Source organism: Morone saxatilis, unplaced genomic scaffold (genome assembly GCF_004916995.1).
Source record: "Morone saxatilis isolate NCDOM2014 unplaced genomic scaffold, NCSU_SB_2.0 Contig19, whole genome shotgun sequence".
NCBI classification, from domain to species: domain Eukaryota; kingdom Metazoa; phylum Chordata; class Actinopteri; family Moronidae; genus Morone; species Morone saxatilis.
Window position 1 is genome coordinate 9772443 of NW_023339751.1, and position 27461 is coordinate 9799903.

At 41.3% G+C, this 27461-nt stretch overlaps 1 protein-coding gene across 1 annotated transcript; it reads left to right on the forward strand.

The window, feature by feature from the left end:
• Positions 1 to 773: 773 nt before the first annotated feature.
• On the forward strand, positions 774 to 23405 carry ptpn20 (protein tyrosine phosphatase non-receptor type 20). The gene is made up of 46 exons (XM_035662941.1): positions 774 to 897; positions 1096 to 1259; positions 2234 to 2299; positions 2410 to 2589; positions 2749 to 2824; positions 3352 to 3432; positions 3649 to 3724; positions 3977 to 4130; positions 4426 to 4497; positions 4696 to 4870; positions 5087 to 5222; positions 5324 to 5462; positions 5568 to 5720; positions 5947 to 6132; positions 6247 to 6409; positions 6500 to 6764; positions 6873 to 6952; positions 7287 to 7364; positions 7473 to 7580; positions 7726 to 7842; positions 7961 to 8169; positions 8447 to 8548; positions 9089 to 9182; positions 9705 to 9790; positions 10291 to 10462; positions 10928 to 11139; positions 11668 to 11766; positions 11877 to 12412; positions 13238 to 13823; positions 14252 to 14422; positions 14530 to 14704; positions 14799 to 15009; positions 15094 to 15131; positions 15417 to 15503; positions 16121 to 16182; positions 16559 to 16720; positions 16801 to 17050; positions 17479 to 17588; positions 17778 to 17860; positions 18269 to 18405; positions 18507 to 18655; positions 18858 to 18948; positions 20168 to 20502; positions 20600 to 20815; positions 21177 to 21239; positions 21340 to 23405. The coding sequence occupies exons 1-46, from the start codon at positions 774 to 776 to the stop codon at positions 21448 to 21450; spliced, it is 7140 nt and encodes a 2379-aa protein (XP_035518834.1). The 3' UTR covers positions 21451 to 23405.
• The last annotated feature ends 4056 nt before the right edge of the window (positions 23406 to 27461 follow it).

The following is a 27461-nucleotide window of genomic DNA, read 5'->3' on the forward strand; positions in this document are numbered from 1 at the left end:
AGAACTAGATATATAATATAGTCAAAATAACTTGTATTATACATGTTATATAATGGATGCATAGTAAAAAGTGTGAATAATGTTGAAAGTAAGAAAGCTAGTCTCAGTTTCTTTAGTATCCTCTCTATAATTTCTCCTCCACACTCTCAACTGTATGTAGTCGTGGTAATACCTACACAGTATGGGACAACAAACTAACATGGGATCATGACACAGTTGCCTCGGTGCCAGCAGCACAGCTTCCTCAGAACTGCCCTCCGGTCAGAAGAAAGCCTATTACGAAATGGGAGGAGCAGAGAGAGCGAGAGGCAGTGAGACTAATGGCCTAAGATAATCTAATCAGAGTCCAGTGCAAAGAACTGTGTTTTTCTCAGAACTCTGTCTCATAACTGTCTTCAAAGACAAAATACTGTTGACAGGGCTGTGTCAACAACAGTTATGAACTTCCTGGGAGATTTAAATATGAAGTAGAAATGCGTAGCGGGGAGGATGAAAGGATAACAAGCTTGACACCAAGCGAAGAACAGCGGCTCAACGCAGAGCTTAAATTGTTTTCATGAGTGCTGAGAGACATACAAGTCTTTCATAAAACTCCTGTAGATGTTTAATTTGTGTAAAGCCAGAAAGATGAAACCTCTCTTCCGAATATCAGCTTGGACAACTAATAAGTAATGTTTTGGGTGTGTATATGTGTGTGTGTGTGTGTGTGTGTGTGTTTTTGTATGTATAAATGTGTGTTACATTTTCAGGTGCGTGCTTGGAATGTGTGCAGGATGAGCAGCACATTTGTTACATTAGCTGAAGTATTGGAGGCACGAGGGGGACCTCTGCTGGAGGAGGAGGTCTGGTCCCTGCTGATGGGCACTGCAGAGTCTTTAGTGGATGTCTCCTATAAGGGTAAAGCTTTTTAGATAACCTCCTCTTCTTGCACACCATTCTTTACTGCTTTGACCATTACATTATTGCATTGTATAAAACATAAGTTGGATGTATCTTGCTGTATCTCTGTTGGGTTACTCAGTGTGACTTTACCGTAGAACTGTTTCAACAGAATCATATATATATAATAGCCTTCCCACTTTTTTTTTTTTTAAGGTCAGAACAATATGTGTAATATCATAAGCCCCACCTCCTTGCTGCTGTCAGCCACTGGTACCTTAGCTTTTAAGAACTGTGGCCTATCAGATGAGGTATCCACCTTCGCCGCTCCAGAGATGCTGCAGGGCCGTGCCAGCTCAACCAAACCTGCCATAGAGAGGGTTAGTGCACACATCCTCACACCTGTCCTAACAGCTCCTGTGAAAGTCGACGGGAGAGCTGTCAAACGCTGACGAGTGTCAGTTCTTTTTTCAATCAGTAACTTTGATCTCGTATCCTGCGTTTTTTTTTCCTTGGAGTGTAAAATCTCAGGATGTCAAGAGTTGAAGGACAACTGAGTTTTAAGCACGCCATCTAGTGGCTGAGCAAAGGAACCTCTGTCCTGAATTCTGAACTTCAGAGCCCTGATGTATTAACATTAGGGTAGAAAAGCCTCTAAAGAAATAATCTGAATGTTTGTGCAGTTGTCAGATATGTATGCTCTTGTCTCACAAACAACTTAAAGTAATCTGCCTTGATAAACGCCTCATATTTATCCTATTTATATAAGCCATAGATGAGCATTTATATTAGAGAAATTTACCTTTAAGAGCTGCAGGAAATCTAACCCCCTGTATAAAACATCATAGGCTGTGAACGCCACCAATACAGTTTGCAATAACAACCATTGTAACCTTTGGCCATATTCTGTTCCAACAGTGATCAACATAATTGTCATCAATTAAACCATGTATAAATTATTATTAGTTTATGAGTTATTACATTTTGTATTTTGGCTTTTTATTCATAGTTTGAGCCTTGGGTCTATTATATAAATTCCCTTTTAATTTGTTGGATTGTATTTACTATATATTTATAGCTCTCCTGCTTGACCACAAGATGTTGTGTGTCAACTTAGCTTTACATTTTAACACATAGATCATATCATTTCTGTTGGTATGTAACCATAATGATAACTTATGCTAAGCTTAGGTTATTATGTATGGTGCAAGGGTTGAATATAAATCATTAAAACATTACCATATAATTAAGCACAACAGTAATACATGTATATAAGAGTAAACCTGGTTTTATTTTAGAGTTGGTTGACATTATCAACATTTCCAGTCGTTAAACAATTCATTTTGTTGCACAGATGCTGGTGTATTCACTGGGTATGACTCTCTACTGGTCAGTTGATTTTCACCTACCTCAAAATCAGGTGGGAACTACTCATGCAAAGCTGTTTTTATTTCAGTACCTTCACAGTAGATCAACAATAGAGGCGTGGGCTCTATTGTTATAATGAATTTGCACTCTCATTCCTCTCAGCCAGTCCAGTTGAGTGACCATCTAAACAGCCTCCTCCTCAGCATGTGTGAGGACCTGGCCCACCGGAGGGTAAATCTCAACTCCATCCTGGAAGCCTGCGAATCTCAGCATAAAGCCTCCATCCTGCCATCGCCCACCAGAGTCATCAGACAGCTGGTGGAGGAGGTTTTTCATGAATCAGTGAGTCTAGACATCCACCTACGAGCGTGTTCCGGTCTGTAAGCATTTCAGCTTTTCTGCAGGCCATCGTGTTTGTGTGAGAATTTAAAGGCACGCTGCACAATAATCTGCATAATGACAAAAAATGATTGTGAATGCTAGTGGTTTCTTTTCCTGCAGATGGATCAAGGCTCTCTGCCAGAGAGTAACGTTCCTTTGAGTGGCAGGAGTCAGATGATCAGAGAGAGACTTCATGGTGAGTATTGTAAATACACGTAACTTCCACAGCGTCACATAAGAGAGGACAAAGCTTTTGATGTTGAACATAAGGGCTTTTGACTTACGTAACTGTACATCAGTATGATTTAGTGCTCTAGAACTCACCAAGATGACTCACAAAAAAGATTTTTGGCCATATGAAAATAATCCTGAGATACGTGTAATGCATGGGGTATTCCACCTTGCTTTATTGCTTCTATTCATCATAAATCAATCTGACCTTTGACCCTACACATTTACATAGTAGTTGCAGTCATTTCGTTTCTTTTGACTCAAGTGTACAGGTCAACAGGATTAAACTCTTAACCTAAAGCAAGCCCAGGATTAGGTTCCTGCGAGAGCCAATAATCAGATACCGAGCGTAGTTGCTTCAGGCTAAACCCTCTTCTAGCCTCAGTTCTGTCCAAACATCTCAGCGTCTCCGGGGTGCTCAAAGACGGACAGGAATCAAACATTGCTGTCATCCCTTCATCTTTGCTCTTCATCTCTTTTCCTGGTTGACAGGAAAGAGAGGGCCATTTTCAGACTTCAGTGATGGGAGTGCTGAAGGGAGAAGATACTCAACGGACTCTGACTCAAAGTCAGGTACGCATGTGAAACCAAAACTGAAAAGAGGACAGAGAATGGTAGAGAGAAGGAAAACTAATTCATCTTGTGTCCACTTAACAAAATCCCTAACTCTGGTGTGTGGATGTAATCCTTAAATAAATGCTTCCTTTTTCACAACTTTTTTAATGTGTGTTCCAGCAGTAAGATGCTTCTTTTGACAATGCAGCTGCTCATTAAATGCCTGTTTTCTAGGGAGTTTACCTCAGAGACCTTGGAGACATAGACCAAGGAGCTCTCCCACACCTTTGTACCAATCTTCTTTAGACAGGTAAGGACTATATGCATGCATACGAACACACACCATCACCACCAACACTGTAGTAAGAAAAATATTTTTTAGTTCTGTGTTCTCATCTGTGTGTGCATGCCAACATAAATGAATCCATCCACTTCTCCTCCCTCATTGTTTGTAGTGACTTTGAGGGGACATGACATTGTCTCAGAGTTTGACTTTTCCAACTCGTCTGCACAACTATTACACAATCCAACCTTCCCCGCCCCATCCCCTTTCTCCCCTCAGACTCCCTCGTGGGGTTCGTCACAGGGACAGCAACTGCAGTTGGCTTGGTAGGAGCCCCCTCCACGACAGCTCTCCCAAGACATCAGGCAGATCTCACAGTCCTTCCATCACCTTCAGCGAGTCCTCGCTCAGCCTGAGCCAGAGGAAAGCGAAGGTAAGATCAGGGATTTAAAAAATAATTTTTATTCAGTGACTTAAAGGGAAAGGTTTTTTTGTAGAACATAAACTAAAAGCGTATGTCGTGGGATCAGAGCAACTATTCCATCTGTATCACAGGGATATTGTTATACAGTGTTTAGCTGAATGAGAATGACAGTGAGCTGTGGAGTATTTAGAGCGGGTGAGGGTCAAATTTAATTCTAAGAGCAGACAGCAGAGCATTTAGAAAGGCACAAAGCCTGCCGGATGTGTGCTTATTTATATTTTAATTTGTTTGTTTGTTTTTTCAGGCTTTGGGTCCTGAGTTTGTCAGAATGCCAGACGAACAACAAATTGTTCTCGAGCTTCCAGGATCTATTGTGGTAAATATGTTATTCCTGTTCATCTCTACTGTTTTAATGTTAATGTAAATAGCTTCACATTATTAATTTTTTTTTCTTGCATGCTAAATGTCTGTTTGAATATTTGCATGTACAGTATTTGTACATGTATGTGAGCATGTCTGTAGGTTTTGTTTTCATGTCCATGTGTGTCTGTGTGCTTGTGTGTGTCCACCACAGTCCAGAAAGGGACGCTCTTGTTCTTCTCAGAGAGAAGTGACTGTAGTGCTGCCTAACGGACAGTACGTGGTGGTTCGCTGTGACATTAAGTCCAAAGCAAGAGATGTGTTTGACATGGTGGTGGCTCACGCAAACCTGGTTGAACACTTCTACTTTGGTCTTGCCTTCCTAGATGGTAAGAGGACATATTATATGGGACCTAACCTAATCTGATTGCACATCAGACATTAGAATAGAATTTAAAAATGTCCAACATGGGCTGAACTTGGGATAATATTTCTATTATTCACATTTTGTATAAACATAAACATCTAAATAAAGTTGAATTTATTGCTTTATGCCTGTTTCTAGGTTAAAGATGTTTTTTTCTTTTTTCTTTGTCATTCTGCAGATGATGAATATTTCTTTTTGGAGCATGAAACAAAAATTTCCAAAGTTGCCCCTGACAGTTGGAAAAAAGGGCAGATATCCTCCTTTTTGGTGTTTCTTCGAGTCAAATATTTTGTTGATGATATCTCCTTCATTTTGTAAGTATTGTACTTTTTCTTTTTTTACTTATATGTTGTAAATGTATTCATAGAAAAACATAGTTTAAATAAATGTGCTGTTTTTTCCCCTGTTTTTTTAGGCACAAACTAACCCGCCACCAGTACTACTTACAGCTGCGTAAGGATATCTTGGAGGACAGGCTTTACTGTAATGAGGAGACAGGCTTGTTTCTGGTTGCTCTTGCTCTGCAGGCTGAGTTTGGAGATTACATGCCAGAGGTACCAAGGACAAAAAGAAAAATATTCACCTCATGTCTTTAAATACCAGCATCATATTTCAGTATGTGACAGCAGCGTATTTGGTTGTTTTGTGTGTCTTTTTAGTTGTATGGTAAGAATTATTACCAGCCAGAGCATTACGTGTCAAAGAGGATGCTAGAGAAGCTGGCCTTGCCCACTGTCAAGGAAGAGTTGCCAAGACTACATGCAAGTCATGCCCAGATGCTCCCCGAAGAGGCAGAAATAGAGTACCTAAAGGTGACCAGACTACAAATGCATCCACTCACACTCAAAAACACAGATTCCATTATTCAGTACCTTACTTTATTCTTTGCTTATTTTTCATTTTGCAGTATATTAAATTCATAACTTGTTATTACTACTTGATTTTAATTGCATAATACTTCCTGTAAGTCAAAATAAGTGTTTAAGTAAATGCAATTTAAAATGTAATGCATATATGTATAAAATATGTACCACTCAGATTGCCCAGCAGTTACCGGAGTACGGCGTTATGTTCCATCGAGTGGGGAGAGAGAAAAGGCCAGTGATGGGAGAGTTGGTTTTGGGAGTCTGTGCCAAAGGAATCATCGTGTACGAGATGAAGAACCACGTCCGGACTGTCACCAGACGCTTCCTCTGGAGGGAAACCGACTCCATATCCACCGGGGTAAAAAATAAGTGGCATTTCAGTCAGATTTTTCTATATAAGATTTGACTTTGTACAGCTCATTTTATTATGAAGCTCAGAGTAAAATTATGGTGACTTGTGTCTGTCTTTCAGCGCCGTAAACTGATTATAGAGTGTGGCGGGCCCAGCGGGAAAAAGCACAGTTTTGTAACAGAAAGCTCGAAAATAGCACAGTACCTACTGAACCTCTGCTCAGCACAGCACAAGTTTCATAGTGAGATGACATCACGACAACTCAACCACACCATGATACCAGGTGGGAATATTTCAGTGATTGTGTGCAATGTATTGTTTTTGTATATATAACCAAGAACAAATAACACCTGATTCTTCTCTGTTTCTCCAGATGAAAACATGGATAAGTACATGTCGTACCGGGATCGTAACTTGAACCTGAAGCGGATTTCCTGCTCAGAAGGTATGTTGAACAATGTGGGTTTGACGCCCGGTCAACCAGACTCCCTCTCCAAGTCCTGTGACGACCTGACCGCCAAGCTGGAGGCGAGGCTACGTCAGCAGAGAGAGATGAGGAGGGAGATGAGCCGAGAGCTGAACAAGGACCTCCCAGAAGCGGGAGACTTCAGGGACATGAGAGAGCGACAGTGTTGGAGGTAGCCCTTGATGATAATAACATTAATACTCTAACCCTAACCCAGAAACCTGTTCCCTGTGAACATTAGCAAATAGATTTATAATGCAACTGTGCACATGTGTTGTAGCACTCCAGAGTCGATTCCCAGAATGATGTCCAGTGTCTCACTACAGAAGCAGGACTCTGATGCCTCTTCCTCCATACGAGGTGACTATATCTACTTTTTGTTAACACATTCAGTGTAGTGGCAAATTAAAGAAAGAATTAACATTAAGCATCTTTAGTAAGGTGTTGGGCCAGCATGAGCTTCTTAATCCTCATTTTTCAGTTTTAATGGTTGTGATCAAGATCACTGTCAGAAAATCCCATGTTTAATTGTGTTGAGTCTGTGAAGGACAATTAACAAGACTAAATTATCCATAGATGTGAATGTGTTTGTTTATGTGAGCCAAGAGCTAGACGTCTGACCTGCCAGCTACAGAAAATATACAAATACATTTACAGTGGTCCATTTACAATATGTAAAACATGTGCTTTGCAGTTGATACACCAACCAGGACTCCACCTGAGAGAGAAATAGTCTGTGTGAACCTTAAGAAAGATCAGAAACTGGGCTTTGGTGAGTTTATTAAGGCGGACCTGATGTAAAATTAATGAGCCGAGTGCCACGTATCTGATTCTTTAACAGAAGGCTTTTGTCTTCACTTCCTCTCTGGTCCTGTTTCAGGCTTTGTGATCGTCGGCGAGGACAATACAGGTAAACTTGACCTTGGGATCTTCATTGCTTCCATTGTGCCCGATGGGCCTGCGGACAAAGATGGACGAATCAAATCCGGTAAGAAGCACCGACAATGGGAACTGGAAACACAGACACACACTGGCTTACAACCTGACGTACAACATAGCGTTGCTAGAGACAAAATTGGGCTTCACACGACAACCCGTTACAAGGATTTTGTAATGATTTGTTGATTTTTCAGGTGGACGTCTCATATCCCTAAACAAGACTAGTTTGGAAGGAGTAACATTCAGTGACGCTGCAGCCATCTTACAGAACAGCCCTGACGAGGTGGAGCTCATTGTATCGCAGCCTAAACGTAAGATTTCAATGCTAAATTACTGTCAAACCATTATTTTGAATTGTATATTGTCACTCAATGCAACCTATATGTGTACTAATGTCCTATATATCCCACCTGTTTTTTTCCCTATCAGAGTCTCTGAAGGACAGACGCGGTTCCTTGAGTCAAAGTACTCTCGGTTTGACGTTGGAGAGGAGCTTTGGGTCACAGACCACACTGAGTGGCACAGAGTACCGTCCTGCCGTGGAGGAACTGGAGGAGGCCATCACTCTGTCCAATATGGCGACCCCAAAACTGGGCAAGAGGCTTCACATTCCTGTCGTGCGAATACATGATGCCCAGGTCAGAACCAACGTTCTGCTAACAATGATTAGAGATAAGTGACTTTGTCTCCATGGAGGCAAAAGTGTCAACATGAGGTCAAAGCTGATGAAAGAGTTGAACCAGCGCTAATTGTTAACTGGATTAAGTGCTCTAATTAATTAAATAACTGAGTTGTTGCCATTCACTTGCATCACAAGTGTCCTGAAAACTCTCACTAGCTTTTCCTAATTTTTGCCTTTTTCAATCTAAATGTTTCTTCTTCTTCTTCTTCTTCTTCTTTCTTGCTGTTTTTCAGGATGTGTGTTCCAGGTCCCCGTCTGTCTTAAGTTTGAAAACTGGGGAACGGTTTATGTTGGAGCTGAAAAAAAGCAACGGCAGTCTTGGCATCAGTGTTGCTGTGAGTGAAGTGTTTCCCTTTTGTTAAACAGTACAGTATTTACCTTATAAACTCACCAGTTTATTAGTTACAACTAGCTCAAACTAATGCAGTCTAATACAACAATAAATACTACCTTTAATTATCAGCTTTTGTTGAGAGGTGGTGATTCAACTTTTCTTAAAATGGCCTTTTATAGGAGTTTTAGCTTAAGTTAGTAAGGTATGTTTTGATTATGTTCTCCACTCCTTACTATGACTAAATCAGCGGTAGCACGTAAGTTGATAGATTACTACTCTGTTTATGTAGACTTGTGACTCATTTCATTGTTGACATATCGAAACCCATGTAAACTGTGCCACGATCTTAGTGACATTGTGAGATCAGCTCAGGCAAATCGATTTATGGGACTAAATCAGAAAGGCCAAAAGGTAACACGCTACGATGCCCAGTAACTTGGATCCTTACACACTAAGTCAGTCTACATTTCCAGGGCTATTTGAGGCCTGCCCTTTGACATTGACTAATCACTTCTTTGTAATCTTTTTTTTTTGCCAAAAGGGAGGAATAAACACCAACGTGCGATATGGAGGCATCTACATCAAGAGTCTGGTGCCTGGAGGTGCTGCAGATCAGGATGGACGCATTCAGATAGGTAATCTTTTCATTTGTCATTTCAATATATGCTCACAAAAGGTTCTGTAAAGGTTGGATTTAGTGCCATGATGGATGTTCACTCAACTTCTGATTAAGTAAAGAAATAGGAGCAAAAGCAACCGTCAAAGGATATAACACTGTAAAATGTGTACGCCACATTCGTCCCAGACCCAAAGATTTATCAACTTTCTAAAACAAGATATTAAATAACTGAATGTTAATTAAACAAAGGTAACCTGGCCCTGTAAGATGAATGGTCCAAAACCTGTAAAGAAGTTGTTCTGAAAGCATTTTGTGACAATATTGAGATTTATTTTTTCAGTTGTTTGCATATGGTTGTGCCACTGGAGCCACTGTGCTGTATCTGCTCGGCCCATGCTTCAGTGAGCAGGAACGACTTTTAGATTTGTTGACATGCCCATCAACCACGATCAACACACACGCACACACACACACATACAAACCGTTTATGTACTGATGTTGCTAATGATAATGAGATTTGTGTTTGTGCATATGACAGGTGACAGACTGCTGGAGGTTGATGGGTCCAACCTGAGGGGTGTGACTCACTATCAAGCTGTCGAGTGCCTGAAGAGGACTGGGGAGGTACACACACACACACACGTACATGAAGCAAACAACAATTAGACACAAACATACTTTCTCTTTTGCTGATATGATAGCATTAAAATCAGTATAATATGATTTCTTCTCCAGAAAACTGTTTTAAACAACATATATTGATGTTCAGTTTCCAGAGTCTAGTGTTCAGATCCTATTTCTTATCCACAGTCAATGTTGATTTCCTTCAACCGAGATACCAATCCTTACCTAATCTTACAGAATTGAATTACCTAAACTTGAACCATAAAGGGATAAGAGATCCGACCAATTTATCATTTAGTTCCAGGGACCTGTTGGACACTTAAAACCTTTTCGACCTTATCTACAGTAATCTAAAGAAAATTTTGCAATTCACTCAATTTAAAGCTCATTATAAATATACACAGAAAAAACAACAGTAGCTGGTGACACTGTACAGTATTTTCTGTACCCACAATGATGGCACATGTTGAAAGGGGTGTATGTGCATCTGTTCCCCATAGGTGGTGAACCTGCTGTTGGAAAGGGAGCCCACAGTAATACTGGAGCCCAGACCTGACTTACCCTGCCCCCCCTTGGCCCACAATCCATCACACATACAGCCCCCCAGGACAGAAGTCTCCATGGAAACGACCTTGAGTGGTCGAGCCAAGGACTACAGCTTTGTGACTGATGGTGAGAGGGGAGACGAAGAGGCACATACGCTCACAAAAGAAGAAAAAATAAAAAGACACACACACACACACTTGCACACATGGCCCAGAGGTGACTGTGAGTCATCTGACAGCTACATTGTGGTTGCTGTCAGAGTCATCCAGAGCTGACGCTCCTTCAGTCCCCCCGAGACTGCATGCACTGAAACCTTGAAGCTGCCTGTTCAGTTTGGTTAAAGGGACAGTTCCTCATCTACAAAGCCTTCCTCTCTTTACTGGAAAGGGTGTAAATAAATGTGAAAAAGGTCAGCTTTTTCACATTTTGTCATTTATGCAAAACTAAATACTTCTCATAGGAAGATATGTGTGTTGGGGGGATTGATAAACATTTTTTTATTTATTTATTTTTTTTACAGATTTACAGATTAAAGATTACACAACACACATTAATGCGCTAAGATCCCCCTCCATCTCTCCTCTTTCCTAGAAAACACACACGAGGTGGTACTGAGGAAGAGCTTGTCCGGCCTCGGCTTCAGCTTTAACATTTCGCAGCTGCGCTCGGGGCAAGACCGTGGCAGCGTGGTCCGCATCAAACGCCTGTTCCCGGGTCAACCAGCGCTAGAGAGTGGCCTGCTGCGAGAGGGAGACATCATTCTGTCTGTCAACAAAGTGCCTGTCAAGGACCTGTCTTACCAGGTAAGGTTTGGGGTATTTAAAATGATCCTTACATATTTATACCAGTGAGTTTCCACATTCATAGATAAGGCTTGTTTTTGCATATAAGTAGTTTTGTTGTGATTTTGTTTCCAACATTATTTGAACAATGAAAAATCTTAAAAGAATAGACTGGTTTACAAGCTGCTGACTACAGCCTAAAAAGTGTTTTACAAACTTTGTTCACTAAAAGCAGCACAGTAGGTAATTTTGTCTGTGGATAATTAATTGTGAATGGGCTGGTGAGTTTGTGAGCAGCTCCAGTAACCCTGCTCTTTCTTAAGATCTCAACCACGTCATCAGTTCACTAATCCTTTAATCTCATACTCCAAAAATAGAAAGCTGGTTTTAGTGTTTGATGTGTCATTTAATCTTTTGTGTACTGCCAAGGAGTTACAATGGCATTCACACAAGTGCATTTTAACATTTAACAGTTAAATAGATTTGCACATTTTGAGTCTGTATCCAAGCCCTCTGTACTCTAACACACTTTCTTTGGTGCTGTTTCAGAGGGTTTTGTTCCTGCTACGTGGCGCCCCATCTGAAGTTCATCTGCTGATCTGCCGACCAGGTCCTGGACTACCATATGATGTAGATGACAACACACTGGTAAGCTTACATGTACACGTACAAGTGCACACACATGCAACAAAAAAAAAGTTAGGACTAAATAATCCACACTGACCCTGAACCATCTTACCCCCTATCTGACTCTGTAGAGTCCAGCACCCTTCCGTGAGGTCCGATCTCGGTCTCTGGACATCCGACTAGGAGAGGATTACAGCCAGCTCCTGAAGTTTCAGTATGATTTCAAAATGGCTGCCCAGAAGCAGGCCCCCACCCTGGAAGAAGATCTGACAAACACAGCAGAGGAAAGCCCAGAACCTCCCCCAGAAGCTCCATCACTCCCAGAGGCCGAGGAGAGTTTGGACAGTGAAGTGCAGGCCGACCAGCTTCCCCCATCTCCTCCTCGCTTACCCCCGTCGCCCACCTCACCCACATCACCTCCATCACCAGTTTCACCAGCCTCACCAGCCTCCCCAACAGCACCCACCTCGCCTGCCTCACCAGGTTCTGGCTCTCCACCGCCGCCACCAGAGCCACAACAAATCGCTGGGAAACCAGAGGAACAACAGGAAGTGGAAGCAGAGGAGAAGAGGAAGGACGGGGAAGAGGATGTGGCAACAATAAGGAGCTCAAATGTGACGCTTATGGATGTCTGTCCAAAGACTGCCTCAAACAATGTATACACCAGGTAATGTATCAGATATAGACACTATTACATATTATTGCATTACACAGTGATAAAAGGTTTTCTATAAATTTGTATTATTATCAATTATTATTTTGTAGTCTGTCATGCTAAAAGAAAAAGTTTGTTATTTTCACAGAAAATAGAGCCACTAAATATTGTAGCCATTTCTGCAACAATGGATTTTACTTAAGAACTGCTTTAACTACAGGAATCAGTGGTCTTCCATGTCCAGTCATATGTTTAGTACTGCATTATCATATTCATATTCATATATTATATATCATAATAATGCATGCTCTTCCACTACAATATTGGCACCTTTAACAATTTTGGCAAAATCGTGTCCACCTACCTACGCTCAGTCAGAACTCATGCAATGGCTGGAATGAGCTGTTTGTGCCATTAAATAATTTTAGACATTTAAAGTGTTTGATTATAATAAAACAAATAAAATGTATACATACAAAAGCATTTATGAATTGATGAAGATGGATAAAATTAGCTCTTAAGATTATTTAATTTAATTTTATTTTATTGTATTAAAAGTAATACTAAAATTTACTCATTCTGTCTTCAAATATTTAATTATTAACTTAATTTCAAAATAGAATTACAAGACAGCTAAGACATGTAAGCAGTGTGCCGCCTGAAAAATTATTTGGTCCAACCCACAAAACAAAGGTTAACTGTGTTGGTGTGAGTTATGTGCTGGCTCAACCTGCTCTTTTAGTTGGACATCGTTTAATTTCTAGCAAAGAATTGTTTTTAAGTTTTGGATGAAGTAGTATTTTATGTAAACATTATGTGCTGTTTGTTTATGTGCAGTGGAGTCAGAGAGGAAGCAGATGGAAGTGTGACCTACTGCCTGATGGGAAATGGACTGACTATCATGGCAGATGAAGAATACCTGACAATCAGCTCCACACTGGACCCTCCTCACAGCCTTCCCTTCAGTCTGGGCACTCACACTCCAACAACCAACCCCGCAGCCCTCCAATCTCAAACCTCCACAACCCCAATCTTGCCACTCAGCCTCATGTCTGACACCCCGACCACTTGCTCTTTTTCCCACCCATCTCCACCTCTCACAACCCAGCCACCAAAAGCCAAGCACCACCCGATCCAGCAGGGGCTTCTCCCAAGTCAGTACAAAGTCATCTCCAAGAACGGTAGGCCTGTGGTGCCTCCACCCCAGCCTCCTGCTCTACCATTGACCCCCATCACAGCCCAGGTCATGTCCTCTGTGTCTGCTAGTGTCAGTCCGCCTTCCTCGACACTGCCCACCCCAGTGCTGCCTCCTCCTGCCCAGAGCCACACCCAGCTGAGGGAAGAACCAGAGAGGAAAGAAAGGGAATACAAGGATGATGATGATGACGAGGATGATGAGGATGAGGAAGAGAGTCGAAGAAAGGCAAGTTTGTGATGTTTTTCATGTCCTTGGCTCACTTTACCTTCGTCAATAAATATAGTTTCTTAAAGCATTTACCGGAACATTCTCATTTTCAATTGTGATGCCACCATATAACCAACATAAAGAGACAAGATGGCAAAAAGTATTTCAGCTATTTCTATATAATGTTTCCAAATTGTGTTCAGCATAAATCCATTTAACCAAACACACACTTATATCATCACTTACTGTGCTATATCATGCTCAATAAAAAGTTATGGGCTATACGCTACAATATAACATATATTAAAAGAAATGGTGACACCGTGTCACCATTTTTACGTTTAAGCTTAAACATGAAGTGATGAAAATTATGTCTTTGTTTTAATGTTATTTTGATCATTTCTGTAGCTGTTAAATAAACAATGTCACTGTTTCTTGCCTGTCAGGGATTGGTTAAAGAGTTTGAGCTGACAGTGATTCTGACCAAGTCCAGGAGTGGAAGCTTTGGATTCACCATCACTCGAAGCAAGCTGGACAACTGCTACTACATACAGGAAATACTGGACAACCCAGCCAAGGCAGACGGGCGACTCAGGGCAGGAGACAGGCTCGTCATAGTATGCACAAACACAGATCCGTACATTTCTGCACATTTAAGAAACATAATTTTGTTGTGAGCTGTTTGTGTAGAGTATGTGCTGCCAAAGCTGTCATTTGTTTCCAGGTAAATGGGCACGATGTTACCAGTGTGGCAGATGATTTTGCCATGACGATTCTCAGGTCATCTCAGAGAAGGCTGAATATGACCCTGGGGAGGGCGGTCACCAACCTGGTGGCCCCACCTTCCTGTGACAGCCTGCCTGATATAGTTCTCTACAAGACACCTTCAGGACAGCTGGGTGGGGCACTGATACACATATGTACATATTCTCACACATTTTGAACATACAGACACATACTGACTGATCTAACGTATGTGTGTGCCCTCCTCAGGTATAAAGCTGACAGGAGGCATCGGCAGCAAGTGGCAGGGCATCTACTGTCTGCAGGTGGTGCCAGGCTCCCCAGCCAGCGAGGAGGGCAGTGTCCAACCCAATGACAAGATCCTGTACATCTGTGGCAGGTGCACCCTAGGAATGACCCTGGAGGATGCAGTCAAAGCCTGTGAGATCGCCCCTCGTAAAGTTAAACTTAAAATCCTCAGGTATCTGTCCTCAAAGGTTAAACAGATATTGAAATATGTGTGTTTGTTTCTTTGAATGACTGTACTGTTTGTGTCTTTCAACAGAGACGACCAGCCAGTGACCCCCAAGGCTAAGTGGAACGGTAAGGTTTACTGAAGGATTTATGGGATGGTTTCGCCTCACTTGAGTTAACCCAAGGACGCATAAACAGGATAGTTTGGTTGTTATATGCACTGATGGATTGCCTAGAAACCAGATATGTTTGTGCCCAACTGAAGGATAATTTATGTTCAATCATTACCAGAAAACATTCTGTGTTCTGGGAAGACAATTACTGTAATTATTTTTTAGATTTAGCACCTTTAATGCAAACGTTTCCTTGCAAAATTTATGCTAGTGCATCTTCAAACATGTTTTTCTGTTGTAGGTCTGTTTGACTGGAAAAAGGACAAGAAGTTCTTTGCTCGTTTTGAAGAGCCCGTCTCCCCAGAGAGAGAATCTCCTACTGAAGACGGTGAGTTTGTTCTTTCTCTCCCCAACTCATTCCTCTGTATATCTCCTTCATGTTCTATCAGCATGATAACTGCTTCCCTTTCACCCTTTTGCTTGTTGTTCTTTTGTCTGCGTGAAGCCGGAGCTCGGTGCTGAAAGATAGTTCTCTTTGCAGCTGTGTGTGTGTGTGTGTGATCTGAATGCTGACAGACAGATCCTGGGCTCTCACAGCAGGATTAATAATTAGCAAGCCTCAGGCCCTCCACTGGTGTATTGGACTGCAGGACTGTAGCCATCACACACACACACACGCACACACACACAGTGCCATACAGCCAGTGGTCCACAGGGCAGGTAGCTCAGTTGCCTGGTGACAGTGCATGCAGAGGTAAGGGACAGTGGAGAGGGTCAGTCTGAAAAGACCAGCCTTGTTCACCTGTCATAGAAGAGACGCACCCATCAACACTTCTCTTACAAAATGGCCGAAGAGGTGGGAGGTTGGTGTGTGTTGTTTTTTTTCTCTGTGTCTGCTACGGAAATTTCATTGGCTGAAAATGGTTGCATGGATGAAAAATGGTACAGAGGGGAAGTTCCGTTGTTAGCTTAGAGCTAATCTCTAACTCTTCTCTTTTTTTACAGTCGAAACTGTGTATAGAACTTCTGGAAATTTCAGATGTGTCTCTCTCGCCCAGGAAAAAGATGTAAGTTCCTGAACATAATATTTATCTTTGTACAAAAGTTCATTGTTTCTGGTGCAGCCCTCTGTTTTTGTTACCTCTTTGCCAGCTCTATCTATTATTTTTATTTAACTGCACATCTTTTGAAGTGTCTGTTGAAACGCATACTGTAACATGAGTCTACTGTGTGTCAATCTGCAAATGCATTCTCTGCTTAGGGGGGTCACTGTGTGCGTGTGTGTGTCGGTCAGGCTTTTTTTAATATCTGACTCATGTATTAACAATATAATGGCTTTTTTCTGCAGAATCCAAGGTGCTCTTGTAAATACACTGTAATAACACTGAACTGATTGTTCCCCCAAATTCTTTTTTCTCCTTCTTTCTCCTCTGGTCTCTTTAGAGTTGCGTCATGCAAGTGGAGTTCACAAAACCAGAAGGAAGAGGCCTTGGCTTTGCTTTGGTTGGAGGAACCAATGGCAGCACGCTCAGAGTGAGGGAAATCTGCTCCGGTGGGGTTGCTGAGCAGGACGGTCGGCTAAGAGTGGGAGATATTCTATTAGAGGTAACAATTTATCATACATGTACATTGTTATTACCCCCAAATTGGAGAAAATCTAGATCCTCACTGTGTGTATATTCTAGGTGAATGGTGTGATTGTGTCTGGGCTGAGCCACAATAAAGTGGTGGATATCCTACGTAAAGCTGAGGGCAGTGTACAGCTCACCATCTGCAGAGACATCCTACCCCTGACCTACTCAGAGTCACCTGCACCGCTCAACATGTCCGCTCAGACTGAAGCTATTTTAGCCGAGCAGCCGGCTCCTGTGTCCAGCCCTGATGCCAGTTCCTCACCTGACGCCATGCTGAATAAGCCAGTTGAGCACCCCCCTGGTACGATCTCTTGACAGCCCTCTTTCCTTTTATCTTGAATTTTTAGATGGATAATAATGCTGAAATAAAAATGTGTAAACTTGAGACACAAGTCCAATTTTAGTCACAAAAAATATGGCTTGATATTCACTTGACTGTTGCACTGATAATCTTACTTTAGCTTTCAATGCCTAAAAGACTTCAACATTTTGACAATAAATAAATAAAGTATAAGACAGCACAAGGCAGGAATTGCAAAACTGTAAACTCCTGCTTAATTATTAAGACTTTACACTGAAAACACTATTGTAAATACAAAATCTGTCTTTTAAATGGTCAGCATTCAGAGACTATGGATTTGGGAGACTTGTGATTTGACTTAGACTTGTGCCGGAGGACTTAAAAACAGCCCTTACTAAATATATTGTGTCCAACTATCATTGTTTCAGAGGCGACATCAGACCTTGTGGGCAACGAAGCTGGTGTGTGCATTACCTCCCCACCTCCTCCACCACAACGACGACTGACTATTGTAACAGATGAGACAACAATTGAGCAGGTAACATATACATTAACGGGCCTACACATACATTCACTATCGTATAGAAATTATGATGTCAAAGTTTGATAGAATTAAATCATTAAATTAAATTAAATCACACCCCTCCTTACCTCTTTACTAACATGTACTACTAACATCTTGCTCCTCCCATCTGTTGCCTACTCTGGCTGCTTGTCTGTGGAACAGGAGAGCTGTAATAGCACCCCTTCTCATCAAGCTTGCTGCCCATCCCTCAATGTCACTGACATGTTGCATGGAGCTTCTGACAGGTAGTAACTTCCCAAACTACTCTCCTCTTGTACTGTCTACTGATTTTATCTCCTCTCCCCTCTTCTCCATTTCCTTCTCCTGCTCTTTTGGTTTGGTCTGCTGGGCTTCTACTCTTAACCACAAGGGGGCAGAAGAGAGCAATAAATAAAACACCACATTGGGATAAATGCTGTTGCTTATGGCCAATGAGACGCCAACACTAGTGTAACAGTCAGGAAGTGTATAGTAGTATTTTCTGTAGCCTCAAAACAAAGAAGAAGTATTAAAAATATTTTAGCCTCTTGTTTATACTGTATTTTAGGTGGAAAAGTCGCAGGGAAAGGAAGCTCAGCCTTGCATGATTTCATCCCCTCCTACCGAAGAGTAAAAATGGTCTGGTCTCACCCCTGCCCCCCTGACTCCCCCAGGAAACAAATTGTCACCAAACTTTTGGACCAGTCCTGCAAAGACATCCGGAAAACCCAGTCAGACGGCTGGAGCAGCGAAGAAGAAGATGATGATGTATTTGATGCCACTGGTCAGGAAATGACCTCACCCCAAACAGGTGTCTTTTCCTCTACTTCTGTTCTTCTGAGTTAAAATTGGATCAATGCTGAGCCATACAACCAACCCTTGCCCCGCTCTTTTCCTGTTGTGTTTCCTCAGGCCCACCCATAGTGTCAGAGGAGGAACTGGCCAGTTTAGCTCTCATTAGCCCTGCGAAGACCAGCCAGTATTCAGGCTCCAGGGTCAAAGCTCTCATCCAGATTCTGCAGCATCAACTGGACCAGCAGGAACTGGTCAAAGAGTTCATGGTGTGTGCTATAATGTAACCAACTGGCATAATTCATACTTTAACAAAGGGGAAAATTACACATTGACTAGTTAATGTGCCGTTTAACCTTTCACCACAGTGACACATTGAAACAAAAGCACTGAATTGTGTTTTTATGGACGGACATACTGTGATCCATATGTGATACATTTTTCTTTTTGTTATTGTGTCATTCATGTCAGGCTCTGGAGCATCTGAAGCCCTCTGACAACTGTCTGGTGGGAAAAGCCCCTGAGAACAGAGATAAGAATCGCTACAGAGACATCTTACCATGTAAGTCCAAACAAGGACTCCTGTTTACTTTTACTTTCTTTGGGAGGAATCTAAACTTTTACTTTCTCCATTTGTTCAAACCCCTTGCGCTTCATTTTATGTTCCCCTGTTGGAGTTTTTTACTGGTGAGCTAAAGCTTGTAAAAGCTGGATACCCACAGACTTGGCATTTACAGGGGAGCCTGTGTGTTAGCACTTTCCTTATCCGCTCAGTTTAAGCTGACTGTAAGGACTTTACTGAAGGGAGTAGAGACACTTGTTTACAACACTACGCAGCAAATCATTCCCTACATTAGTATCAATAATTCATTAGTGCTGCACTTGTAATTTTTTTGGAGTCAGCCAAATATGTAATGATGAAGATGTAATTTGTTACCAACCTTTTAATTATCTGGGATTTATATTTTTATTAAATGAAGCAGCATTAGGAGAGAATAATATTTCAAGCTGTATTATTAATAGAACTTCAGTTTGCTTGCACCCTGGTATGTAATGCTTGAATCTGGTGAACACTGATGATGCTTGGTAAAATCTGTAGGTTAATCTCTCAAACATGTTTTACTGGGGACATTCTTAATATAAACCTAGCTGGATAACCTTAACCTGTGCTGGAAAGCACACGCACATGCAAATAGAAACATTTAGTCCTCAGTGTGTTTTGGGGTGAAAAAGGTCAGAGTTGAGACGAATGAGTGTGATGAAAAGGATAGTGACCCCCAGTGGAATAAATACCTGCAGCCTGTTACAACTGCTGTTTGTGCAAAAAGGTCCGGGGGAAAAATGTTATTTACCGATCCGATCCATTACCTTTAACTATTTTATTTAAACAAGCTTGATTTCCAGTCTGTGGCTTTTTTGACCTCACAAGCAGGAGGTTTGGGGCTAACCCAGAAAACATTCCAAATTGCCGTTGGTCTATCACCCCTCTCATCACCAACAAACTTCTTCACAGCGCTGGTTTGTTGAGCCCAACTCCAGACCTCAGAGCTGTTTACTCGGCTTTATTTACTGTACACTTAGATTGCGTGCTTTTGGCAAAACAACAAGGTGAGCAGTGTGTGTTGTTTGTGATCAAGAGATGAACGGATTCATCAGACATAAAAAAAAAACATGAGGAATGTCTGTCGTGCTGTTTGTGGGAGGGTGGCGGTCTAATTTGTTTATTTCAGTCATGAATTCATGCACTTTATGTGTGTCTTTTCCCTCTGTCTCTTTCATAGATGACAAAACCCGTGTTGCCATTGGAGAAAATCAGGACTACATCAACGCCAGCTACATCCGCATGCAAGTTGGCGATGACGAGTTCTTCTACATCTCCTGTCAGGGCCCTCTGCCGTCCACAGTGCCGTCCTTTTGGCAGATGATCTGGGAAAGCAAATCTGACGTCATCGCCATGATGACCCAGGAAGTAGAACGGGGAAGGATCAAATGTCACAAGTACTGGCCAGAGAAGGTGGGCCTGCCTCTGGACACCGGCAGGTACCAGCTTCACCTGGAGAACCAACAGTACCTGGAGTACTTCCACATTAAAGTCATCCGCATGGTGGCGACAGAGGTGAGAGATTTGTGAGGGATACTGCCCGCCAGTCTGATGCCGTTAATATTATGATTTGCTCTGAACTTTGATGGAACATTTCTTATTGTTATGCCAGACCGGTGAGACCCACTTTGTCCGTCACCTGAAGTTCACACACTGGCCTGACCACGGCGTGCCGCACAGCTCAGAGCAGCTGGTTCGCTTCATCCGCTACCTGAGGGCGGTGCACCACAAGGGACCAGTCACTGTGCACTGCAGCGCCGGCATCGGACGCACTGGAGTTCTCATCTGCACTGACATTCTCCTCAGCCTCATTGAGAACGATTTGCCTGTGAGTGGAAGCCTTTTTTTTTTTTTTAAGCCATGCTAGTGCTACTTTGATGATCATCAGGTCAAATTCTTAATTTGTCCAATACTTTGATTTATACCCAAACACTTAAAAAGCCCTTCAGTCTCAGCTGTACTTTTTGTTTAGTGCTAAGTAGCAAATGTTAGCATGCTTACACATGGTGAACATGGTAAACATTATACCTGCTAAACATCAGCATATTACCGTGCTGCCGTTGTGCACAGCCTCAGAGCAGCTAGCATGGCTGCAGACGTGTTAATTTATTATTATTAGAAATAAATGTAAAATTAGACGAGTTTACCCATATGCTGTAATTGTGCCTAACAGGCTTGTCTTTCTTTAGATTAATGTGAGCGACATCGTAAAAGAAATGAGACTTCAACGGCATGGGATGATTCAAACCAAGGTCAGTGCCAACAAAAAAGGGTTGAAGTTCAAAGTTCAAGCTTTAAAAAAAGGAACAGTTCCCAAAAGCTAGACGTGCCCTTTTGTCTCTCTCGTTTCAGGAACAGTATCTCTTCTGCTACAAGGTCTGGTTGGAGGTTTTACAGGGCATTTTACAGCTTCACGGCAACCAATGGCAACCGGAAAGTCCCCGAGACCACAAAGTAGTTTGAATGTTTCCACCTCCACTTCACCTACCTGTGAAGCACAGACTGTGTTTGAGTAACCACGTGCAGTCTATGACAGCACTGATACCTTTTTTCTTTGGCTGTAGTTAGTTTAGTTAGCTATAATATGAACCCTGTACTTCTTCTGTTTTGATACTTTGTGTTGAGGCCTGTTGTTTAGTTACACTGACTTCAACTCTACTTGTTTTGTTCTTGTATGTGCTCTCGGTGCTGTGTCATGTCAATTTAATTTAGATCACTGAGGTTGTTTTTTGCCTTTTCAGGTTAGTGATTTGCCTTCTGTCTCTAGCATCTTTTTTAAGTTTTGTGTCACTATTTGAATGTATCTCACTTATTTTTCCTTTAATTCTCAAATTGCATTCATTTTTAAATCACACTGCATGAAATTTTAAATCTGATAATAATCACACTTTTTTTTTAGGCAGTAATGTCATCAAACAGTAAGATCATCATACCAAAGGGAGTATCTGTTTGTAACCTAGATGAGTAGCATTTGATTAAGCATTGTGTTATCATTTCATTAAGTGCATTTGTACCCTGGAGAAAAGGGCATTAGCAAAAGAACACTATTGATTTTTCAGTTCATCATCTAAGGAAATGAAAAGAATCAAGTGCCTTGGAATGACTCACACCGCTTGCTCCACATTGACCCGAGCCACTTGTCACAAGCGGTCAGGGACAAAGAGCAAGAAACTGATTTGAGAGCACCCAGTGGTGGTTAGATTGAATGTGCAGCTTTCAGTCTGTTTGTGGTCTGAGTTGGATGTTTGGTTGATCCAAACCAGAGGAGGATCTCATCTCACCTTTTAGTTATGAGTTTTAATTGTAACTTAGAAAACAATGTGAAGTTTGCACACCGCCTGTCAATCTTTTTTTGTTTGTGGGCCCATTTTATACAAAACACCTATCACAGTGAAAAGTCTTACTACACATAATCACAACTTGCGCATCCCAATACAGATAAAGAATGATTCAACATAATAAATCTTTGGATAAATTCATACATTTTCAATTCACTCTTTTACTAAAATTTGGACAATGCGACACAAAATATTAATTTTTTTTGTAAAATGGGAAAAAACTGATTTGAATGTCATTTAAATAATTAGTTGCTGGTGTTTTAAGTGTTATTTATTATGTGAGAACATCCTTTATCTGTATTCCATAGCTATTTTAATACAAACTCAGCCAAAATTGCAAAAAATAATGAGGTTTACAAACTTTCCATTTTGCCACTTTAGATATATATGATGTGCAAAGCAACAGAGCTGCATCTCCGAGTCACAGATCAAAGATGATTTATAGCTGCTGGTTTGAACCTCAAACTTTGGATGTAAATGCTTGTGAGCTTTGTTCTTTTAGCTGCTATCACACACACACACACACACACACACCAGCTCTCTTATTGCATGCAGACTCTTACAGTACAGAAGTCTGAGCCTGGAGTTTGACCGAATGACTTGATCAAAATGTTGAATGTAACAAAGCAATACTCTCCACAAGGAGAGGAGATCAGAATGTCAACGTCTTACCAGATAACATCTTCCAACAACTGTGGAGCATGTTGGTAAGACATATGCAGTACTGTACCTTTGCCATGTGGATGGCTTTGCAGAGCCATCAGCCTCTGTACTGTGTATGCAACATCTTTTCATTCGATGCTGGTCGGTTGGTTTCCAGCAATAGGTAATCCTCTGTTATGTGCAAGTTCACGTTCTCTTTGAGATCCTGTTGATATGTTGTTGTTTTTTCCCACCCCTCAGATCTTGGAAAAATGATTATTCTTGAAAGAACAAACAAAAAGCACATTTTGCATTCATCTGTGAAAAATGCATCTTGTACAGTCAAGCAAGTGCTTATGCAGTAGCATTGTGAAATGTAATAACCCTTAATTGCACAACTGCTTATTTATGCTAAATTAATATCTGCACAAGCCACTATGTAACCAATAACTGAGAACAATGTAATACCTCTCTCTTTAATTAAAAACTATTGTGAAACTTGTTTTGCATGTTATACAACACAGCTTACCCCCTCGACTCTACGCACGACATAACTCAACTTGAACAACGGAACAAGAGCAAGCAGAGTGGGTTTTCCCTGACGGCACACACAGAACAGAGAGCCGGAGGCGGCCCTAAATCTAATTCCACTGAGCCCCCTCTACACTTTTACTGCAGGGTATACTCCCTCTCGGGTTTTACTGCAGGGTAAATAAGCTGGTCTCACAGGGGTCTTTGTGACAGCATGGAAACCCCTGGAAACACACTACACACTCCGCACACATATAAACCTGACGCTGGGGGGAAGCCACAGAGCAGATTTACTCCCTCACCTTCTCTCTACTCTCTCTCTGTCTTTCTACTCCTACTGCCCTTGGGCGCTATCTCTACAACTGCCCCACTCTCACACACACAAACACAAACCCCCTCCTCAGTCACCCCACCCACCTCCTTCCACTTTCTCCTTGCTCCCCAACGCAGACCTTGTTATTGCTGTAAGTTATGGCAGGAATGACAGCAACTCGGTTATTCAAGGCCCATTCACATTTACGGTTGTATCGTTTTATTAAACAGTCCTTCCTTTGAATTTCAAACCACAAGACAAGGGAGACATTACTGACTGACTCAACTCAAAGGTGAAAGGTACAGGGAAAGTCAACTGGCAACTGCTGCATTAAAGGAATATAATCAGTTTCATGCAGGTCCTGACAATACAGCAGTCAGGAGGATGCACACAGATGGGAACCAAGTTGGTGGTAAAGTCATTAACAGAAGGCCGTTCAGTCAGAGAGTGTGATTTAAAGACCTGAGGAATGTGTAGAAATGAGCTCATATGCTCTCAGTAAATCCTCCTGCTCTCTGCTGGACTCAGTGCAACACAGACACAAGCCTGTTTTCTCTTTTTCTCTGTGTACTGATTAAAAATAGCACAGAAATTATGAGCTGCGGCAAACTGCCTCCACACACACACACATCCACACACACACACACACACTCCTGATCCCATTCTCCTTCACTGCTTCCCTGTCCTCTCCTGTCAAGTTTCACCTTCAACAGGCAACCCCAAGTCTTTGTAAGACTTTACAAATGAAGTGGAACTGTTTTGTTTTTCGTGTAACAAATGCAGCCCACATCCTTTTGTTTTTCACTTGTTAATGAGGGCAGAGTATATTTTAAACGTTAGGATCAAGTCGCCACTTTAACCACAGTGTTTTTGTTCAATTTCCATCTTGAATAGACTCAAAGTTAAATTTCTTTTTCTCACAGTACAACACTTCAGTGTTTCACTGCTTACACAGAGTGAAATATTCACACTTTACACTTTATGGCTCAGACATTAAATTAAAATAGAAATAGACTTTGGGATCTTAACTTGAATTTAACATAAAACGTTATGTGGTGGGTTAAGATAAAGTCTGGATGCACACCATGCATTTGTCTCAATGATTCCCTTGAAATGTACTTTAGGTTTGAAGAGGTTTTAAGTGTGACCCTCCCACTGCAACTCAAGAGCTCAAGAGGGCTGAGAGTTATTACCCTGCAGGATGCTTGCAAAGTAGGCCCCGTCATAGACCATTGGGATTCTCAGAAAAACACAGGGATGAATTCCAGCTCGTGTTTTCTGATCAACCAGCAAGATTAAACTCGAGCTGATAAATGAGAACTATCAGAGACCAGAAAGCATTCAGGGAAGCTGGAAGATAAGGTCGCCCCAAAACAGGGGTTGGCACAGAGAAGTTAACATACCCCTACAAAAAAAGCAGATGTTCATCTGAATTTTTTATTTTTTTACATATTAATCAAACATTTCACATGTGATAAACGCACATGTGCAGCAGAGAAAAGTTTTTCCCCATTTGTAAGACTTCAGATGTAAAAAAAAGATTTTCCATGTAATACATAAAACTGTGCTTGTGAAATACTGCATGCACATGCACAATGAATTCATTTTGTTGCTGCCCTTTAAAAAAAACCTTTGTTTTCGGATTTGTGACAATTTTTACTTAAATTAAATGTATTCAAAATAATTAATTTAGTTTAAACCTTCAAATGATTAAATTTTATTTGTCTTTTTTTGGCCATTTGGGGGCAGCCGAACCACGCTCACACTCACCTTTTTAAACTGACATGTCCAACATGTTAGCAAACAACTGCTCACAAAGAAACATTATCATTCATTTGCAGTCTTGTTTCTGGCCACCTCAAGTCCAATATTTACTCTCCTTTTATCTCTATCTTTGGTCTCAACAAACTCCTGATGTGACTCTTTAGCTGCTCAAGTATCCACTATGTCTACCAGGTAGACTCTAACTCAAAACAAGGAGCTGGAAAACACTATAAAACGCTGTCGAGGTTACTGACTTCTCCTGAGTAAACTTGTGAGTTGTTTCTGTGGAAGTAGCCACATGTTGAGCGTAAGCAGATGAGGGAAGGGAAAGTGATGTTGATCTACCTTCGTGTTACACAGAGTGGAAGTCAGCAAATACCTCACTGTCATCAACACAGCGAGAGAGCCTGAACACTTCTTAAAGGTTTCTCCATGCAACACATTGGCCTACCAATCATATTACAGTACGGGTTTGTGTTCTCCAAACCGAACTGTCTCTCTATTCCAAAATGTGGTATTTGATTGAGTTTCAAGCAGCAAAATAAATGAGCATTAATCTGTTTTTTTCTGAGTTGTTGTTGACCATGCCCTTTGTAAATCGACCCCATAGGCTCCTCTGTGTTGACAGCCCACTGACAGAGACACAGAGAGCCATTCATCCCCCCTCTCAGAGCAGAATGTCACTTTTGTGGCTTTCCAGACTTTCAAAAACCACAGACTTGTCAAAGGAAGCCGATTATGATTACGGTCTCCTCTCGTATGTTCACTTGTAATTATCTTAAGTTGGTTATGTAAAGGGTTAGCTGGGCTCGCCGTTGGGTTTTTGCTGTGGTGAGCTGCAATTGGGGTCTAGAATTACATCCAATGGGGTTTTTCTTTTAAAAAAGGAAAGAAAAGGATTTAATTTTCTGAGACTGTTAACTTATTTTCTGTTCTGTTCTATTGTTTCTGGTTAAATATGAAAAATACTAAATATACAACACAAGACAAACTACAAACCACATCAGTACACTTTGGTTTGTAATCGCTATCATATTCAAAGGCTTACGAAATATACTATGTTTTCCTATAATTTGTATATTTGGTCTCACACATATGTACATGGAAGTCAAAAGTCTGCCTTGTAATCTATTGATATCATATTTAAGATGCATTATTATGTTACTTACAATCTCTAAAGAAGTAAGAAGAAGAGCTGTATGTAAAACTATGTAAAACTGCGAGCTGACTGTAGTGTAACTCCATGTAGTGATAGTGTGACTCCAGCCAGCCATTGATTTATTTTAATCACACAGCGACAGCAGAAGCAAACAGCAACAGAGTTATTTATTTATCCCTCTCAAAGTTGAACAACAATAAGTCCACCAAGCAGGACTCAGGAAAAAACCTTTTTTCCGTGACCATAATTCACTATAATTATCATGTGACCTCTTCAAGCAGCCAAGCAGAGTAAATAAGCACCTGTCAATGGACATAAACTCTTTTTTTTTTTTTTTTGCTGATGCTCTGTACAGGAGGAAACATCAGGATTTGAAATGACTACTTTAGCAAACCAAAAACAAACGATTGCATTCAAAAATCTGCTAAACACAGGATTAATGAGATCCTCATATGTGCTTATAAGTGATATTTTATTGAATGGAAAACGGACAGTGCTGCAAAAATTGCAGAGTGCAGCAAAACGCCCTCTTTGTGAACTGAATGGTCTGTGTCACTGAGTGGCAAGGACGATGTTCTCTTTGTCAAACTCCCTCCTAAATCACGCGCCACATCAGAGCAAGGTTGATTAACACCTGCTTTCAATTAAGTGACTTTCTCATCAAGCTTCGGTTGGAAACAGTATAAAAAAAAAGAGAGAAAGGGGGCTCACGCCTCGTCACGTCGAA